This window comes from Camelina sativa, chromosome 15 (genome assembly GCF_030686135.1).
Source record: "Camelina sativa cultivar CO46 ecotype springtype chromosome 15, ASM3068613v1".
NCBI lineage: Eukaryota > Viridiplantae > Streptophyta > Magnoliopsida > Brassicales > Brassicaceae > Camelina > Camelina sativa.
The window spans coordinates 11378312-11397206 of NC_141894.1; the positions used below are offsets into that span (position 1 = coordinate 11378312).

The following is an 18895-nucleotide window of genomic DNA, read 5'->3' on the forward strand; positions in this document are numbered from 1 at the left end:
TTTTGGGGGAGATAAAACAATTATGTTATGATACCAATTTTTTTTTAGTACATATGTTTTAAAGACAATCAAACTGTAACATATATAATACTATTAAATACACAATTTGAGTTGTGTCTTTAATACATTATATATAATTATTGAATATAATATGATTTGTATATATATAGATTTGAAAATCTTCTATATTTTTAAATTAGTCTATCATAAGTTAATTTGGTTTCAGTTTTTACTTTAAATGTATGAAACCATTTTCTATTTTTATTTGGTTTCAATTTGTTTATATTTTTTAGTTGGGTTGATCAGTATTTTTTTTTAGGTTTTGTGATGTATGATTTCATTATGAAATATATTAAATGCTAAAACTAAAAAATGGAAGGAAGATATTTTTGTAACAATGTTGAAATTCAAAAAGCAAACTATACAACAATAATATTTTTTTAACAAACTATATAAGATACAAATAAAATAAAGTAAAAAAAAATTAGAATGTTAAATTTAAAATTAATAAGAATGACATGTGTCACAAATATAGAGTGCCAAATGTCACATTCTTAGGCAAAGTTAGAAAAAACCTTCTCTTATTATATATATATATATATATATATATATATATATATATATATATAAGATTCTCATAAGTTTAGTCACGGATTAACATTTGATTATCCTAAACATGTATTATGCTCCACAAATGATATGTAGTTTACTTTGACCCCAGAAATATGTTATTGGCAGAGTGGTTGTTTTTATCTTTGGCACGTTCTTACTTATGCTCTCCTTTGAGGGTCCATCCTAATTAGTCATATCTTTTTGTAGATACAATGTAAATATTTGGTGGGATATAAAATCTTAATCTCGAAATTGATTCTGATTAGTACTTGGACATGTTTAATAGTGCTCTCAATTCTTAATTCTTAATGCATTCTATGAGAATGATCCAACCAATTATTTTAGATGGAATATTTTAATAGAGAGAACTATTCAAAGTCTTCGAGAGAGGTAGGTATGTTTACGTTGACTCTGATATAATAAAAGACGCATCAGTTTACTTCTTAAAGATTTCACAAATTATTAGTAAACTATATATCTTGGAATGTTGTTTTCTTAATTGTGTTATATAAATTTCTTTGAAATTTACCTAATCTTTCTTTAGTCCAGATACAATACTACTTCAAAATTTGAGTGGCCTTTATTAGAACGTGTTGGTGTAATAAGGTTTTCGTTTATAGTTCTTATCATGATATTGGTACCATATATAAAATTATATATTGAACTGGTATTACCGTAATCTATAAATTTGTGTTTTTTTTCTTTTACTTGTGCACGCCTACCTTTCTTGTGTCACATAAACCGATAAACCCTTAAAGTGAAGTTTCAATAGTGGAACATTTCGGTAGGGTTTAGTAAACCAAACTTGGTTAGTTTGTTCTTTTTATCCAACGATCGACATAGCTGATTAATCATACAAAAGATGCAGAACACATTAAAACTTATACATTATATATGTCTTTTAGTAGTGGATAGGAGAATTGAGGCCTTCTTGAGAGGAAAGTGAACGGAGAGGTTGGTGTCTCCTTGAAGACATTGACGACAGTGAAAGAGACAAAGAAGGCATTCTCTTGAAAGAAGGTCTTCTGTCGAGATTCCTCATGGTTCTTTTCGCCTGAATCGCCTTTAAAGCTGGTCCTGCTCTCTCCTTCAGCTTTAGGACCACGAAGAACAGAAGCCTGTAACACACAAGGATCGCTACAACCGCAGCTAAGTCCCACCATTTTGAATACGTCACCTTTACTCCAAATACCTTCTCAATCACTTCTTCTCCTGTCATTTTAGGATCACCAGGGAACAAAGGCTCGAACTCTAGCCCTAGGAAATCGTTCTTGTACCCTCCCTGGAACAATCCCAAATGTTCTTATGTTAAAACACATTCAAAAGTTCAACCTTTTCTATTACCTAACAAACGTTTTCCTGTTCTTGGATCAGGATAAGCTAAAAGAGTTCATTTCTTGACTGACCTGGATAGCCCAAGCACCGTAGCTTATGTAAGAAACTGGATAACGCCAAAAGACTTTGGGAAGATCAGGAAGAAGACGGAAGAATCCAGAAGTCATCATGATGATTCCCTTTTCCAAACATAAAAAGAGAAGTCAGGTTCAAGATTTTTCTAAGCATTTTTAGTAGTAAAAACGAAAACAGAGGTTGCTCTGTTCTTACAATGAGGCCAGCTCCAGTGATAAGACCCATCAAGAAGTTTGGAACAAGAGAAGCCACAACCATCATGAGACTCTCTATTACAGAAACTGAGAAGAAGATGTTGAGACAGAAGAAAGCGTAATGCGAGAACCCTGGACGAAACTTCACCAAGTTGTAAGTAATAGTTCCTGTGATAACCGAAATGGCAACCAAGAACGGGAAAGAAGAGATGTAGTTCGAGAGGATGTAAACTGAAACGCCGTAGTATCCACTCAACCTCTCCTTAGAGAAAATCTGAAACAAGTCACAACGCAAGATCCCATTTTCATCGATGGAGCAGAATCAAGATTTGTGAGATTTTAGTAGGGTTTTTATTATTAGTTAGTTACCTTCATTTCTTCGAGGAAAGAAGGGAAGCCTCCAATGGACATGAAGGTCATGAAACCAGTGATGAAACCACCACAAGAAACCCTGGCTAAGATTGATGTGTAGCTATAGCCAACGTCGTAGAAGATGGTTCCTACGCTTATGGAAACAACTATGTAGCTTATTATTCTTGTCCAATAATAGCCAATATCACGACACATGTTTATGAATGATCTTGCTGTTAATGTCCTTAGTTGTTTCCACCAGGTCGCTTCACTTCCTCTCCTTACTTCCAACTCGAGCCCTTCCTGCGAAAGAAAACACGTTATGGAATCCAAGCGTGTGTTAACTTAGAAAAATGGAGTGAAAACTTACGATGTTAGATAGTTCTCGAATCCTAGATTTTGCGGATTTCGCATACTTTGAACGCTTGTAATTCTCAACAAGCCTTGCTTTGATCACAGATGTTGCTAGATTCATAAGAGGATCTGATGTAGCTGGTGTTTCCTGTAATAGAATAAGTATTGACCTTTGATAAAATCTCCATCAAAAGATTGATTCTTTATCAAAACGACTTATAATTTCCTATGTTTTGTGACAAACACTAGGATTTTGTTTACTAGATATTTATAAGGGTTACTTCCACACCTGGATTCTTTGAGATCCTTTGAGTGTAGCTGTGACTGTATCAAAGTCAGAGTTTATACATCGCAGAAAATGATCGGAAGGATTCCTCTTTTTCGGGCAGGGGAAACCCGATTCTGCAAAGAACTTCATTCAAACAAGCAAAAACAAAACAGAGTTTATTTACTATGAAGACAAAAAAATGAAACAAAAGAAACTTTATAATTCTTGGGGTGCAAGGAAGCAAAGAGTATAGGGTTTACCTCAACAGCAGACTTGGCTTCACCAAAGTAGACAGACTCACCACTCGAGAGCAAGAAAAGATCATCAAAAAGCGCGAAAACCTCGCTGCTAGGCTGATGAACCGAGGATATTACGGTTCTGCCATCTCGTGCGATATTCCGAAGCGTCTGGATCACGAAAAACGCAGAAGCGCTGTCCAAACCGCTCGTAGGTTCGTCGAGAAAAAGGATCTGAGGACGAGTGAGGATCTCCAAAGCGATGCTGACACGTTTCCTCTCACCGCCACTAACTCCTCTAGCGTGCCAATTTCCAATGGCTCTGTCTGAACAGTCTTGAAGACCAAGCTCCATGATTGTGCCTTCCACAATGTCACTCACTTCCTCTTTAGACATATCACTTGGAAGTCTCAAGTGAGCTGAGTATGTTATTGTCTCCCTCACTGTTAGTGTCCCCAACAATGTGTCCTCTTGTGTCACATATGCCTGTATACATAATCACAAAATCCATACACTTCAAGAGTAATAATTCACCTCGTTGTTGGATTTCTCTTTAAATCAAGTGAAAATAAATCTAAAATTGCTATAAATATCATAGGTAGCTTGGTTTATATTAGTTTTGAAGGTAATATTTTTATAGTTATACATTTATGGGTAATAAATATATACATTTTTAATGGGCCTATGTTATCATAAATTTATAAGAAAATAATGTAATACTACATTTTTGACCTTTGCACCACTATGTACTTAGGTAGGAGCTGTCTAATTGTTGCCATAAATGAAAAATTGATAACGTTTCGCGATCACAAGCCACAGGGACATTTCCCACTTCCTAGTGAACTAACAAATTAGCTGCATGTTATGAAATTGTGGGATGAAAGATTTATAACGAGGAAACTTACAACGAGACCGTAGTCTAATCTAGTTTTCTTGCCGTTCAATAGAAGATTACCGGTCATGACCACGTTTCTTGCAAGTCTACCTGTGGATAGATAATTCGGGAAATTTTGATTTTTATTAATCGATTATAATTTCTATCTATGAGAAGATAATAACAGAACAGTAGTATAAATATGCTTTCTTTTTGTATTGGGATGTGGAAATGGAGATAAATATCTGAAAGGTAGGGCAGCTTCAGTAATCAATTTTGCATTGATGAGTTAAACTTTATACAGTACTTTTTCTGCCGTTCCTTGCATGCAACCGCAGTTACAAGTTTATCGACATTCAATAAACAGCTTTCGAGCTATATTATCATATGGTGATCATAACAACTAGAAAGATTGAAGTAAAGAAAAGAAAAAAAAAACCCAAAAAGGCCGATAACTGTTTATTTATAATTTATTTATTAAAGGGTTATTATAAGTTATAACTTTAATTAGCAGGTTACGATCATCTATTATATGATGTGATAGATTTGGTAAACATACTATAATGAATTTATAGAAATATATGAATTCAGAAAATTGTAGAATCTTGGTGTTTTCGGACGTCGAAAGTACATATCACAGATTACGACTAATATCTAGAATTAAAACATTATTATAATTTATCAATTAAAATATAATACTAGTAGTTAACAGTTAACACCAACTTTTTTTTTTCAGAAGATAGATATGTCATATGTGGTATGCCGTATGCTTATGCATGCAGCAGTTGAATCGTAAGAAAGAACGAACCTGCGAGAGAGTCAAGAAGAGTGGACTTTCCGGATCCGGAAGGACCCATTATAGCCATGATCCGACCCGGTTCTGCGTATCCGTTTAGCCTTTGGAGCAACCTTCGGGTCGGACCATCACTGAAGTTGGGTATCACCACCGTCAAGTCTTCCCACGCCAAATATGCTCCACGGCTCATCTCCGCCTTTGACGGCAGCTGCCTCCGGCCACTACTCGAGCCCTCCAGTTCCATAATTCTTTTATTTTCTCTCTCTCTCTCTTAAGTAGCTACAACAATTCTATAGAGAGAAAGAGATATTCTACTGTTTTGTTTATTTCTTTTGTTTTTGTTGTTGGTGGGAGAGCGAATAGTAATAAGGAACAGAACAAACAAAACGTTGAAAGAGAATATTTATAAGCTTTTGCAATCACCAAACAACTAAATTCATTTAATGGATTGTCTTTAATATGGCTACATTTTATATGGCGCATGTATATCTATATTTTTTTGGGGGGGGGGGGGGGGGGGGGGGGTTCAAATGTCAATGCATGTATATCTTAATTATAGATCTACGTACGCACACGATGAATTATTAGTATTTTTGTCACTGGTAAATGCGTTAAGAGAAGGAGATAGATAGATCGATGGCACGCGTATTAATAATATACGTAAACAATAATGCGCTTTTATTGGGTACCGTCGTATTCGTATAGATCATATAGTCGTGTAGGTGTAGATTGAGATCTACATCTTGAAGTTAGCTTTGTTACTTATGAGTTATGACATTAATTATTTTTGTAGTCGTCGGACAAAAACTCTCTAAACTCTCATGGCAAAATAAGAGTTCCGTATACGTTCACAAATATTAGCAGCTTGGGTTCTGCTGCATTTTATGAAATGGTACTTGGATTAGAAATGAAGTTATATCCTTAATTGTTCTTACTTACTATAATTGTCGGTACAAAAATATCGCCACGGCAATAGAAGTCTTCCTAGCTCTCATTATGTATATCTTGCGTAAAATAGTTAAAACTCCAACAAAAGTCTTACTTGGGCCGGGGACAAAATTAACTTTATATTTGTCTCCCTGGCGTATTTAGTAAGCATACGAACTCACGAAGAACATAACATAATATTTGTCTCCCTAACTTTTTTTTGTTTTCGAAAATTAAAAACTGGAAATGGAAAAATGGAGGTAATAAACAATAAGAAAGTCACAGGTCTTAATGAACAAAGAAAGGGAAGATAATTAATTGCGAGGGCGTAGTTGAAGCCCATATGCTCAACTATATATGGTTACATTCATTTTTGCTATATAATATGCTTTCTCCATTCATTATTGTATAATTTTGTTATGACATAACTTTATTTAGCATATGGTACGACAGGGCCGGAAATGTGATAATGTTAACAAAACAATGAAGTGAAAACCTTACGATCAAAGATAACAACTAAGGAGGACTCCATCCCCATATATATCAAAAATGAAATTACAATAAAACGTGTATAGACACATATGCATATTGCTACAGTATTATAGACCACGACACACCCACCTACTTAACAAAAAAATGAAACCTATCATTGATTGGAATGATGTATTATTTGTCAACACCTATTCTCAGGCTATATGTGATGTAATAATGCTACTTACATACACTTCTATAGGTTAAAATGCAACCAACAACGTAAAAGAATCACCAAAACATACACATACGTCGTTGGGCCACCTCTGTTTTTTTTAATTTTGTCAAACATATTTTCCGGAAACTGGGCTCTGTTTCGAAAGTAACATGATTTAACTGGGCCTTTCTTGGGCCTTTTATTGATGTTTGATAATTTTATCCCTAATCTTGGGGGGAAAAAAAAGATTTAGCTTACATTGGAAAACAGCTTTTAGACTAGAGAGAGACCAAATTTGCCCAAAAGAACAAAAGTATGTAAACATGATTTGTTTGTGGCATTCATGATGTGACACCTCTACTCATACACCTAGGATACTAAAACTTATTGCCCCATGTTTAATTTTAAAATGTTTAGATACTGGTCCTCGATAGTCATCATTGTTTTATCCATTTCCGGAAAATACATAATACCAGTTTTTAAAAATCTTATTTAGCTAAAATAAAATCATTAAAAAAAACCACATAAAAAATAACGTTCACTTTTTTTTTTGTTGGTGTTTTGTTTTGGGCAAATTGATAAATCTCGTTTTCCATGAAGAGCATTAACTTTTTTGTATCATAATTGTCTGATGCATGGCTCTGCCAACAAAATAATACGAACTCTGGTCAAATTGACTGTGACTGTGACCATTGAGAACCCTCACGTGTCCCAAGTAAAAAAGCAAAAATCTTTGACATTAACTTCTGATTCACTTTTTAACGGTGGAGATCAGATGTAGAGTACCTTAAGCACCCGTACACTCGTCTTAGTGGAATATTTTCCAACTGAGGAAATATTTATGTCACGCGCGGGTCTTAGAGTGATTCAGGGGAAAGTTAAAAAAAAAAAACAAAGCGCCCTTATCGAAGCAGAGAGGTCCGTTTCAGTTTTTTGCGGTAAAAAGTTAAAAAGTAATGATAAATTTGTTTTTATTCTCTAACAAGAATAACAATTATTTAATTTCTTTCAGTTACATTGGCGTTACGAAGAATATATGGCAGTGTCACATACAAAACGGGATTTGCAACTTTTCATAGTAGAATAAAGTTCTAGAGTTTTCTAAAATTATTTTTTATTTGATTTTGTTATAAAGTTCTAGAAATAATAAAATAAAGTAAAATAGTTACATATGAACATTATATACATGGTGAAAAATTAAAACTCGTGATGTCCTTTCTCAGTCTGTTAATCTTCATTTCACATTTGGATGAATACCTTTAGCAATCTCTTTAATGTACTTTATAAGTTGTATTTTCTACATGAGATGATGAAAATAAACAGAGTCAAGGAATTCATGGTACCAATAGATTTTATAAGTTGTATTTTAGAAATAATTTTATCTCAAATATGACATAACTTATATAATCTTGCGTTATAGGTTTATTTAAATCATCTCAAAAATCAAAATTTCAAAAGTGTGAGTAGATTCTATAAAGGTACATGTTGAATACAACTTATAAAATCAACTTCCTCAAATCTTCAAACTTCTCATGGAATCTTTAAATAAGAACGTTGTTCTCTTCAGTTGTGATCTCTTTGATGTTAAGTTTTTTCCGGATAGCCTTTGAATAATCGGAAAACCACAAACCGCCATACAGAGATGCAAAACCCAATTGGAGAAGAAAATCAAATAACTTAAACATCTCTATACACTGTCTAGTTGTCCATAAGCTTTTATCTTCTCCCCTCAATAGACAAAGCCTCATAGATATTGGTATCAAACAAAGTAGCTACATGACCGTAACGAGCACCAAGCCTAGGAAAACGAACACCCAACTTAATTAATTCAGAGAACAAAAAAAAATTAACATCAGAAATTACAACCAAAAAAGTCATCTAAATTTTTATAAGTATTTTTAAAAGTTAAATTTTTATTTACTTTTTTCTTTATCTACTAAATTTTTACTCAAAAAGTTACAATAAAAAGTCACCTAAAATTCAAGCGTTTGAATAACACATATTTTATTAATTAAACAATTAAGAGAATAATTATTTATTAAAATTTATTGAACAATAGTTTAGTAATACATAAACTTTTCATAAATTTTTAATGATTACAAGATGACAAAAATGTAACGATAAATTTTGCTTTTCCAAATTATTCGAACAAGGTGCGACACGTAAAACCATCGCACAAATGACTTTCAAGTGTATTGACCCAAATATTTTGGAAAGTTTTTTGTTTTTTTTTGTCGTAATCACTAATCTATTAATACCAACTTTTCATAAACTTTAAATGATATACAAGACGACAAAAATATAACGATAAACTTTTCTTTTCCAAATTATTCGAACAAGTTAAGACATATAGAACCATAGCAGAGCAAACCAACTTTTTGTTTTTCCACATTAAAATCCATGTGCGTTGAACATCCATAAATAGATAACAATTGTAAACAGAAATTGCTCAAATGACTTTCGAATGAATGGATACCCAAATATTTTGGAAAGTTCATTTTTTTGTTGTTATTACTAACTTTTTTTTGTCGTAATCACTAACCTAATAACACATATTTTATTAAAATAAATATTTTAAAGAACTTATAAATTTGATTAAATTTTACGAATCAATAATCTCTTCATGCATAAATTCAATTTAAAATTTTTAAAGTAAAAATAAAAAAACTACTAAAACCTAAGTTTAGTAAACTAGTTGAATTTAAATATGCAAAACCATGCATTCAACCTTTATCAAACCAAAGATGAAACATCCAATGGTTAAATAACCGTATGGTTATAGATTAGCAAAAGACCAGCGACTATAAGCTATAAGCTGACGTAATCGATCTAAGTAGAAAGGACTTGGAAATTTTGGAAAGCTGACGTGGCAGGCGATTGGAAAGGCGATTAGGATTGTTTTAGCCAATTTTGATGATATCCGCGGATCCGCCGTCAAATCTAGGAGAGTCTGCTTCCCAGGTGAAGGGGTTGACGATTTCGTCGACTGCTGCTGTGAGCCAGAGGAGTTCGGTGCAGGGAGATGAGCATTTTGTATCGAAGAGTTCTCCAAGTGGGGTTGTTAAGAGTGGGGAGCGAGGGCTCTCTGAGGTCCCGTTGTCTAAATCGGCTGGTTTGGCTTCAGATAATCAGAGGGACTGATTAAAAGCGGTGCAGAAGAATACTTTTTATAAAGCAAGATTTTGTTGTCTTAGAGGTGGATGGTAAGAAACGAGTGGTTGTTCCTAGGAGTGTTTTTGTGGATGCAAGCTCTATGGGAAGACTTCCTGGTAGGGAAATTTCTAAACACAAAGTCCCCACATGTGGGCAAGATTCATATGATCGTCAAGAAAATTTGGAGGTTGAGAGATACATCTTCTCTTATAGATGTTTTTGCTATCAATGACACAACGGTTAATTTTCGAATCCGTAGTGAAGTTATCAGACATAGAGTTTTAAATAGAGGTATGTGGAACATTGTGGGGATACCTATGCTTTTATCTAAATAGACACCTTTTGCGGAGGAGGCACAACCGGCAATGAAGTCAATTCCTTTGTGGGTAGTTTTGAAGAATGTACCGCCAACCATGTACACTGACAAGGGGCTGGAGTTCTTTTCTAGAGTGGTGGGCAAGCAAATCCGGTTGCATCCCAAAACAGAGGCTTTTGTCACTTTTGAGGAAGCTCAGATCCTAGCGAAAGCCGGTTTAACTAAGGAGTTGCGTTCAGAGTATCTATTCTCCGTGGAAGAGGAAGGTGAGTTAGATGTGGTGGTCAAGTATTCATATCAGTGGTTTCCTCCTCAGTGTAGTAGGTGTAGGAAATGGGGACACATGATCTCGGCTTGTCGTTACGTTGAAGTAAGTAACACAAGCATCTCTCTGACATGCCCTAGTATGCAGAAGGAGACGGAACTGAAACGTGTGGAGAATGCTCTAGTTAACATAGTCGGCTCAGGAGAGATGATCCAACATAACATGGCACCTGCAGTTGGTGTGGTGGACACAAATTTTCCTCCGCTGGTAGACAGTGATCAAGGATGGACAACACCACAAAAATCTGGGGCACAAGGGGAGCCCTCGTAAGCAGCAAGGGGAGTTTATTGCTGGTGAAAGATCTCTTTTATCAAATTCTTACTCTGTTCTTAGTAGTAAGGATGAGGATGATGAGAAAGAGAATGCAGTACGAAATGCGGAGGACAATGTGGAGCTGGAGACATACGATATTTCGTTTGATACAACTTTGATAGTTAATGCAACAATGACGGCAACAACAGTTGACTGTGCTGTTGTACTGACGAAGGGTCGAGGGGTTAAGGAAAACATAGTTTTACGTGAGTCCATTCCGTGGGCTTCTAAATACTCTGCAAGAAATTAGATAGCGTACTGGTGAATGATGTTTGGCTCACTAAGTATCAACAAACATATGGGATATTTGAGGCTGGCGGGTGTTCTGATCATTTAAGATGTCGTATCAAAATAGGAGTGGACAAGCCTTGTCTGGGCATGCTTTCAAATTCACAAATGCTTGGTGAATAACACAGGGTTTTAGCCATTGGTTCAAGAGTTTTGGGACAGCACAGAGCCACTTTATCAGTCAACCTCTGCAATGTTCCGGTTTTAAAAAAAAATTAAGGCTCTGAAGCCTAAAATCAAGCAATTAGGCAGAGATTCCCTTGGTGACTTGGAGAAAAGGACAAAGAAAGCTTACGCACAATTATGCAAAAATCAGTTGGAGACGTTGCAAAATCCTACGGAGTTGGCAATGAGACAGGAATCTGCAGCTTCTAGTCGCTGGTCTTTTGTCTCGGGTCTGGAAGAACGATACCTGAAGAAAAAATCCAAACTCTATTGGCTAAAGATGGGTGATGGAAATAACAAGTCTTTCTATAAGGCTGTTAAGGTGCGTGAGCTTAAGAACGCGATTAAAGAGTTGTAGGGAGCTGATGGTTCTATAATAGATACACAAAAGGGGATCAAGGTAGAGGCTGAGAGATTTTTCCATGAATTTCTAGGCTATAAGTTGCCAAACTATCAAGGGATTGCAGAGGCAGAGTTGAGTGATTTGCTTGGGTATCGATGTTCTGCAGAGGACAGAGCACAACTTGAAAAGGAGGTTACTGAGGTTGAAATTAAAGTTGCTCTATTCTCTATGCCCAATGATAAGAGTCCGGGTCCAAACGGTTATACAGTGGAATTCTCAAGGAGACATGTCGGCTGTGAAGAAAGATTTTGTTGCTTCTATTCAATCTTCTTTTCACTATGTGAGTATACACTACCATAGTAGCTCTTGTACCGAAGAAAAAAAGAGGTTAAAGAGATGAAAGATTACCGACCAATAAGTTGCTGCATTGTGATGTATAAGGTGATCTTTAAGATTCTCGCAAATAGGCTGAAGCGGCTACTTCCACATTTTATTTCCCCAAACCAATATGATTTTGTCAAAGATCGACTTTGATGGAAAATGTTCTCTTGGCCTCAGAGATCGTGAAGGATTATCACAAAGACACCTTATCACCGTGAAGTGCAATGCAGATTGACATCTCCAAAGCATTCGATTCAGTTCAATAGCCTTTCCTGCAACTTCTTTTCAGTGCAAGTAAATGTCGAGTTGTTGGGTCTCTTTCGTAGTGAACGAGGGCTCCGTCAGGGATGCTGTTTATCTCTATACCTGTTTTTCATATGCATAAAAGTTCTATCTGCAATGCTATATACGACAGCTTTGGAGAGACGAATAGGATATCATCCTCGGTGTCACAACATCCAGCTTACACATCTGTGTTTTGCTGATGACTTATTGGTTTCATAGATGGAACTAAAACATCTATTGAGGAAATTCTTCAAATATTTGGAAAGTTTGAGAAGGTTTCAGGGCTGAACATTAGTCTTGAGAAGTCCACACTTTATATGGCAGGAATAAAAGAGTGTAACAGGGATTTGAATTTGAGCTTTTTCCCATTCACATCTGGCTCTCTACCAGTCTGCTATCTTGGTTTACCTCTACTCACCAGGCGTATGATGTCATCAGATTACTCACCTCCGCTCGAAAAAATAAGGGACCGCATAGCAAGTTGGACGGTGAAACATCTCTCCTTTGCTGGCCGCTTACAGCTCTTCAGTATGGTGATCCATAGCCTCACAAACTTCTGGATGTCTGCTTTTAGACTGCCTAGTGCCTGCATTAAGGAGATAGATAGTTTGTGCTCTGCATTCTTGTGGTGAGTACCCTCTTTGAATAAGAAAGTTGTCTCAAATTCATACAGCAAATTCTCTCATCATATTCCCTGTGGGTTAGATGGCTTTGGACTTGTTTAATGAGGAAGGGTTCCTTTTGGTCGATCAAGTATACATCTGCTGCTGGCTCGTGGATGTGGAGAAAATTACTGAAGTATCGCGACATAGCTATGGATTTTGTGTGGTATGAGATATAGAATGGGAAAAATGTTTCCTTTTGGCATGATCGTTGGTCACCACTTGGACGTTTAATTGATGTTGCAGGTCAGCAGGGGTGTATAGATATGGGCATCGGCTTACATGCCACTAAGGCTGAAGCGCTAACTCATAAACAAAGGACACCTCAAGTTGAGTAAATGAATCAAATTGAGACAGCTTTAGAGAGTATACGTAATACGGGGTTGGTGTAATCAGCAGACATTGCACTTTAGAAAGGAAAAAGAGATCGATATAAACAGGGTTTTAGCACAAGGGAAGCATGGGAGTTCACTCGGTTCCAAAAGAAACGAAAAACTGGGCTATCGGGATATGGTTCTCCCAAGCCACGCTGAAATACTTGCTTATAGCTGCTGCAAAACACTCTCCACTACACTGGGAATGACCACAGACTGATCCTGAGAAATCTCCTGAGCAGACAACTCCCGCGATACATCACACTCCAAAAAGAAAAAATGAGCACACTTTTAACATAAAGAAGCCAAGTCAAGGGAATTATGTTTCTTCCGATGTGGGATATATTCTAACAGCCTGATCTGCCGCCCAAATCGCCTCTGCAAAAACAAATTATTGTGCCGTATCGCACAAGTTAAATACTATGTCGACTAATCACCAATTCCTATATAAACAACACAATTTTTATCGATTGTCAAATAAACTACAAATTATTTCACAAAAAAAGTAGTAGATGCTCACAATCTAATGCTACTCTTCAGAGAGGCACTCTCCAGAACCCTTCCCCCTCAACGTTGACAATTTTTTTCAATGCTGATACTCGATAGAAATTTGGACATGACTCACTTCAAAGCTCATGAGGACCAACTTCTCTGCAGATTGGGAGACTATTATAGCTCTCATGACGAAAAATTCTCTTAGAAATAACACTCTATTTTTGCTGAAATATGTGTTTCAAATTGCAGTCCATTCTCTGTGGCAGGAACGAAATAACAGGAGACATGGGGAATTACCAGTTCTCCCTCCTTTGTTCATCAAACTGCTAGATTGACAAATTAGAAATAAACTGCTCGTCATCCAAGACAGAGGTCGATATGATGGATGTTTGGCACTATGGTTGGCGTCACGATGAGAGACCTCCGATATAATTTTGTTTAGCTCTTACCATACTATATTTTTTTATAGATTAGCAATACTTAGATCGAAATTTTCTTAAACACACGATGCATTTGATGTAAGAAAGATTTTTGTTCGAATAAATTGTACATTTTATTCAAAATAAAAATAAATTACCGTGTGGTTGGTTGGAAAAGAAAGGATCTGTGAATTCCTATTTTGATTACATTTAATCAATCAATAATCTCATAACTCACAATATATAAATCAAAAATAACTAGTAATACCTAGTAATTATAAATTATGTAATAGATGACCTAGTATTTATAATTGTTTAAATAATTTTCTATTTTCACGAATTGAGTAAATAAAACGTTGACACGTAAAATCAATGTACAATAAACTATAAAGTGTAGGGCCGGATACACAAAATCTTTGAAGAGTTATATTTCATAATTTTTTTGTATTTTAAATCTCAAACTAGTTAATATGTTAGTTTAAAGATAATTAAATCTAGGACATGTAACTAATACATCTTTTTATTAAACTTAGTTGTCTAAATTTCGTATAAATCTGGTTGAAGTTGAGTAATTTCGTAACGTGTAAGTCTTATTAATTGATGAAGATTTGTAGAAACATAGAAAAAAACCTAGAACACATAATTGTATAAAACTTTTTTATGTATATATAAATAAGTCACTTAGTCACAACATATTTTCATAAAACTATAAAATTCAACCAGTTGACAAGAAAAAAATATAACTAGAGAGAGTGTCTAGAGAAGAAACCATGCATCGCATCTTTATCAAAAACCAAAACAATCATGCATCCAATGGTAAATAACCTCTCGGTTGGTCAAGAGAAGATATTGTTAAACAAAATCTTAATGAAGAATTATCTTTTTAGCCAAAAACAAATTCGATTTTAACTATAATCCCGCTCCTAGTCTCAAAAAAAAAACCCTAAACCCGATAACACCAAAAACACCAAAAAACAGAACCCGAAAAGAAAGAACAACATTACCAAAGTAGTTTCTCGTTTCTCCTTTTTTTTTTTTTCTTTTTTCTTTTATAAATAAATCCTCATTAGAAGACAAAATCATACTCAAATCAAATCTCCCAAAAAAAAAAAAAAACATCACATTAAACGCTACATAAAAAAAAAACCAAGTTTTTGAGTAACCCACTACTACTCTCTCTTCACAAAACACAAAAGAAGAGCCTCTTCTCCTTCTTCAATCTCTCTCTCTCTCTTTCTCTCTCAGAGAAAACAAAAAAAGTAGAGAAATTTAAGAGTGACCATAATGGATCCGGGAGATCCTACTTCGATACTTTTCACAAAGATCAGAACTTTAGAACCCGATTTCGCATCCAAAATCATTGGTTACTTGCTTTTACAAGACTTGGGTAATAGAGATTTGATGCGTTTGGCTCTTGGACCCGACACTTTCCTACAGTCCGTTTGTCTCAAAGCTAAATCTGCTTTAGGTCTTTCTTCTTCTTCTAATGGATCTTCCTCTTCCTCTGCTTCGTCCCCATTGAACCCTATCTCCAGACCCATTAACATCCACCGTCACTCCTTGTCTCAGTCTTCATCAGGGAATGGGTTTATGGAGTTTTCTAGAAACCCTCTTTCTCCTTCTTACACCACCCCTGGTTCTCTCGGAAGTAACCCTAACATGATTTCGAGTCCTTTCCAAGCAAGTTCGTCTCTTTTTGCTTCAGATGGTGTTGGTGCTGTTGCTGCTGCTGCTGCTGGTGACTCTACTGGAAACGGCGATTTACTCGATGAGCATCAACTAGGGAACTACTTGTCGTTCCTCAACGAGTCTTCTTCCAAGAACAAGGACGAATCTGTGGATCCGTTTGGTTTCTCGTCTGATAATGGTGGAGATGCGCATTTGCATAAGAGGAGTTTCTCAGCCAGTGATGCTTGTTTCGGCTCAGAGGAGCCCGGATTTGGCGGCGGCGGTTACAACAGGTTCCAACACGGTGGTTTGGGTGATGATTTTGATTCCTCCCCTGGTGGTTTTGGCTCGCCGGATTACGTTACTAGACAGCAAGAGGAGATGATGAGGATGAAGATGGCTCAGAGGCAGCGAATGGCCGCTGCTCAGTACTTGGCGGCTTCTGGTTCTCCAATGTCGTATGAAAAAGGTCTCAGTTTGCTCTTGCATCAGCGTAATGCGCACAGGTAACTATGAAATGAAGCTTCTTTTTTTTTTTTTTTGTTTCTTTTCTCTCAAGAATGTGTATTTGGTTGGTGAAGACTTCAGATTTAACCCAAAGTTGCGGTGGATCATGGAAAAGTTTTAATCTTTGTGATTTTTTAGATGTTTTGTTCTGAGATGTCAATTATTGCTTATATGATTGTGGTTCTTAACGTCTTTTTCGTATGGTTTTACTACTTTTGGTATTCATTTACATACCAATGATTGGGTTTTTTTTTTTTGGTTTTCTCCTAGGCTCTTTAGTCAATGTTATGTTTGAAGTATGTTTGAAGAAATCTTTGTGTTAGCCTATATGATATGTAAATTGATAGTTTTCTTTTTTTTTTGGTGGTGTTTTGTACATGCAGATCAGGAGCAGGACAATTTGGGGAAGAGGGTTACTGGTATGGTAGTCCAGGCCGGCATGAAAGGGATGAGTTTATGGGAATGGGAGATAAATCTAACTCTGCATCTAAACAGATTTACTTGACATTTCCAGCTGACAGCTCCTTCACTGATGAAGATGTCTCCAATTATTTTGGGTAATCCTTTAAAAAATAATCAATGTTGTTATGTGTTAGCATCATCAAAAGTTTGGTGGATGTCTATTAACGTGTGCCGGGCTCTGTTTAATCATGTTTCTTGTTTTCTTGTAGCAATTTTGGACCAGTGCAAGATGTTAGGATCCCCTACCAGCAGAAACGAATGTTTGGGTTTGTCACTTTTGTCCACTCTGAAACTGTGAGAATCATATTGGCCAGAGGAAATCCTCATTTCATCTGTGACTCACGTGTGCTTGTTAAACCATACAAGGAGAAGGGAAGAATCCTTGAAAAGTATGTTGAAACCACTGCTCCTGCATTGTCTGTTTTTTTTTGTCTCTTCTTCACATTCTTCTTCTCTTTCGTGTTTCCGTTTCTTATCATCGTTTTTTATCAAATAATAGCAGAAGGCAGCAGCAACAAATGCTGCAGCAGATGGAGAGAGGAAACTATTCTCCTGGTTCAAGTCCATCTGGAATGGATTCCAGGGATCTCTTTGATTGTCACCTCGGTTAGTTGAATCTTTTGCCTACGCTTGATTGGATATGGTTTCATCAGAGCTCAATCTCTTCTTTCTTTTTTGTTTGGTATTTCTTCTAAGACCAGTCTTGTTTTGTTTGCTACCAGCACCAAGGATGTTTTCTAACACACAGGAGATGATGAGGAGAAAAGCTGAGCAGGCAGCTGACCTGCAACAAGCAATAGAATACCAGAGGAAAAGATTTCTGAATCTGCAGTTGCCCGACATGGACAGTGAATCGTTTCTCCATCACCAGCGTGGTCTTGTTATTGGCTCACCCGTTCATTTTGCCCCTCGTGGCAATCAAAGCTTGCTATTTCGATCAGAAAACACCAGTGATGATGTCATCGAAGGTTATTCTAAACCCTACATGTAATTTTGGCTTTATCTAGCTTTTTATTCACTTTCTCCCTCCTATCTAACCCCTAAGCAGGTAATGGTGATTCAGGACATTTTCAGTCTGAAGCAAATCGAGCGTTTCTGAGTAATACTGATCATAACATCAGCCAAGAACGTGGTTACAATAACCATCTCAACAACGGGTATGGCTACTAAGATAATAAAAATGGTTTCTGCTCATTTTCAGGGCTTTAAGTCGTTTCTGTATGATATACAACATCCAGTCTTATCTGTTCGTTTATTATTTTGGCTCAAGGCAAGAGACAAGTCTGGAGAACGCTCTGCCTGATAGCTTCTTTGCTTCCCCATCGAAGACCAGTGAAAGCCATGACCCCGAGTTTGAGAAAGAGAATTGTGCTACTCTCTCTGTTACTACAGAAAATAAGGCAGCCTCGTCACTTCAATCAGCCTAGCAATTGGTAGGTGCAAACTCTCTCTTGATTCAGTCACATTATCGCATAACTATTGTTACCACTTGTTAATACTTCTTCCTGGAACTTTCCAGGTTCGATAGAAGCAGAAAGAAAGTATGAAAAGGTAGGCATTTTAAGCCAGACTGCAACTTGAAGGTTCTCTAAAATTAAATTGGTATTAACTACATGGTTTTAATTTCTTTGGTTGCAGAAAAGTAGAGACTGATAAAAGAAGCAAGTAGAAGTATTTTGTCTATATGTAGAAGCTAAAGCCGGTTTTATAATATGGAACAGAAAGAAGGGTAGGATATTACATATTTGGAAAAAGGCAGTTGTGTAATGCCAATATGCAATAGAAATTACAGCTAAGTACTAACCTCGACAAAGCATTGATAGGCAGAACTATATAGTGACTAAAACCTTCAAGTTTTAAGTTTTTCGTCTGTTCATCGATAATTGTTACCTTTCTACTGTGTTACAATCCTGGTTCTGAACATCAGTTGTCAATATAGATGAATGTCTTTGTCTTTGTCTTTGTTCGTATCTTTTCTTCGTTAATACAACTATATATATTCTAAATTACCTACCAAGCCTTATGTCAAG

The 18895-nt window shown here is 36.1% G+C and overlaps 3 protein-coding genes and 1 long non-coding RNA gene across 9 annotated transcripts; 2 read left to right on the forward strand and 2 right to left on the reverse strand.

Moving 5' to 3' along the window:
- Positions 1–1402: 1402 nt before the first annotated feature.
- On the reverse strand, positions 1403–5523 carry LOC104746526 (ABC transporter G family member 15). Its single transcript, XM_010468023.2, has 9 exons — positions 5108–5523; positions 4331–4410; positions 3450–3911; positions 3211–3333; positions 2938–3069; positions 2586–2870; positions 2218–2490; positions 2019–2126; positions 1403–1894 (listed from the first exon to the last, which is right to left on the reverse strand). The coding sequence occupies exons 1-9, from the start codon at positions 5337–5339 to the stop codon at positions 1514–1516; spliced, it is 2076 nt and encodes a 691-aa protein (XP_010466325.1). The 5' UTR covers positions 5340–5523; the 3' UTR covers positions 1403–1513.
- Positions 5524–10228: 4705 nt separating this feature from the next.
- On the forward strand, positions 10229–12910 carry LOC147926502 (uncharacterized). Its single transcript, XM_087487082.1, has 5 exons — positions 10229–10770; positions 10838–10979; positions 11325–11591; positions 11661–11907; positions 12498–12910. Exons 1-5 carry the CDS (start codon positions 10229–10231, stop codon positions 12908–12910), a joined length of 1611 nt encoding a protein of 536 aa, XP_087343208.1.
- Positions 12911–13349: 439 nt separating this feature from the next.
- LOC147926503 (uncharacterized) lies at positions 13350–14519 on the reverse strand. Its single transcript, XR_015582908.1, has 2 exons — positions 13835–14519; positions 13350–13692 (listed from the first exon to the last, which is right to left on the reverse strand). It is a non-coding gene; the product is annotated as an uncharacterized LOC147926503 (long non-coding RNA).
- Positions 14520–14860: 341 nt separating this feature from the next.
- Positions 14861–18821, forward strand: LOC104746527 (zinc finger CCCH domain-containing protein 55-like). Of its 6 annotated transcripts, none has more exons than XM_010468024.3 (9): positions 14861–16402; positions 16787–16960; positions 17075–17254; positions 17365–17471; positions 17588–17833; positions 17914–18022; positions 18136–18298; positions 18385–18416; positions 18504–18821. In XM_010468024.3, the coding sequence occupies exons 1-7, from the start codon at positions 15513–15515 to the stop codon at positions 18290–18292; spliced, it is 1863 nt and encodes a 620-aa protein (XP_010466326.1). In that variant the 5' UTR covers positions 14861–15512; the 3' UTR covers positions 18293–18298; positions 18385–18416; positions 18504–18821. The 6 variants fall into 6 exon arrangements, with proteins under 6 accessions (XP_010466326.1, XP_010466329.1, XP_010466327.1 ...); XM_010468027.3 differs by having other exon boundaries at positions 17368–17471; XM_010468025.3 differs by having other exon boundaries at positions 14931–16402; positions 18385–18406; positions 18504–18619.
- The last annotated feature ends 74 nt before the right edge of the window (positions 18822–18895 follow it).

Excerpts from the sequence above, each read along its gene's own strand:
- LOC147926502 (XM_087487082.1), top strand. The coding sequence starts at position 10,229 with ATGAAGTCAATTCCTTTGTGGGTAGTTTTGAAGAATGTACCGCCAACC. Across the intron at positions 11,592-11,660 it reads CTTTCTATAAGGCTGTTAAG|GGGATCAAGGTAGAGGCTGA; the intron begins GTGCGTGAGCTT and ends GATACACAAAAG. Across the intron at positions 11,908-12,497 it reads CTCAAGGAGACATGTCGGCT|ATGGAACTAAAACATCTATT; the intron begins GTGAAGAAAGAT and ends TTGGTTTCATAG.
- LOC104746527 (XM_010468024.3), top strand. The coding sequence starts at position 15,513 with ATGGATCCGGGAGATCCTACTTCGATACTTTTCACAAAGATCAGAACT. Across the intron at positions 16,403-16,786 it reads CATCAGCGTAATGCGCACAG|ATCAGGAGCAGGACAATTTG; the intron begins GTAACTATGAAA and ends TTGTACATGCAG. Across the intron at positions 17,255-17,364 it reads AAGGGAAGAATCCTTGAAAA|CAGAAGGCAGCAGCAACAAA; the intron begins GTATGTTGAAAC and ends ATCAAATAATAG.
- LOC104746526 (XM_010468023.2), bottom strand. The coding sequence starts at position 5,339 with ATGGAACTGGAGGGCTCGAGTAGTGGCCGGAGGCAGCTGCCGTCAAAG. Across the intron at positions 3,912-4,330 it reads GATTAGACTACGGTCTCGTT|GCATATGTGACACAAGAGGA; the intron begins GTAAGTTTCCTC and ends TTATGTATACAG. Across the intron at positions 3,334-3,449 it reads AAGCCAAGTCTGCTGTTGAG|TTCTTTGCAGAATCGGGTTT; the intron begins GTAAACCCTATA and ends GTTTGAATGAAG.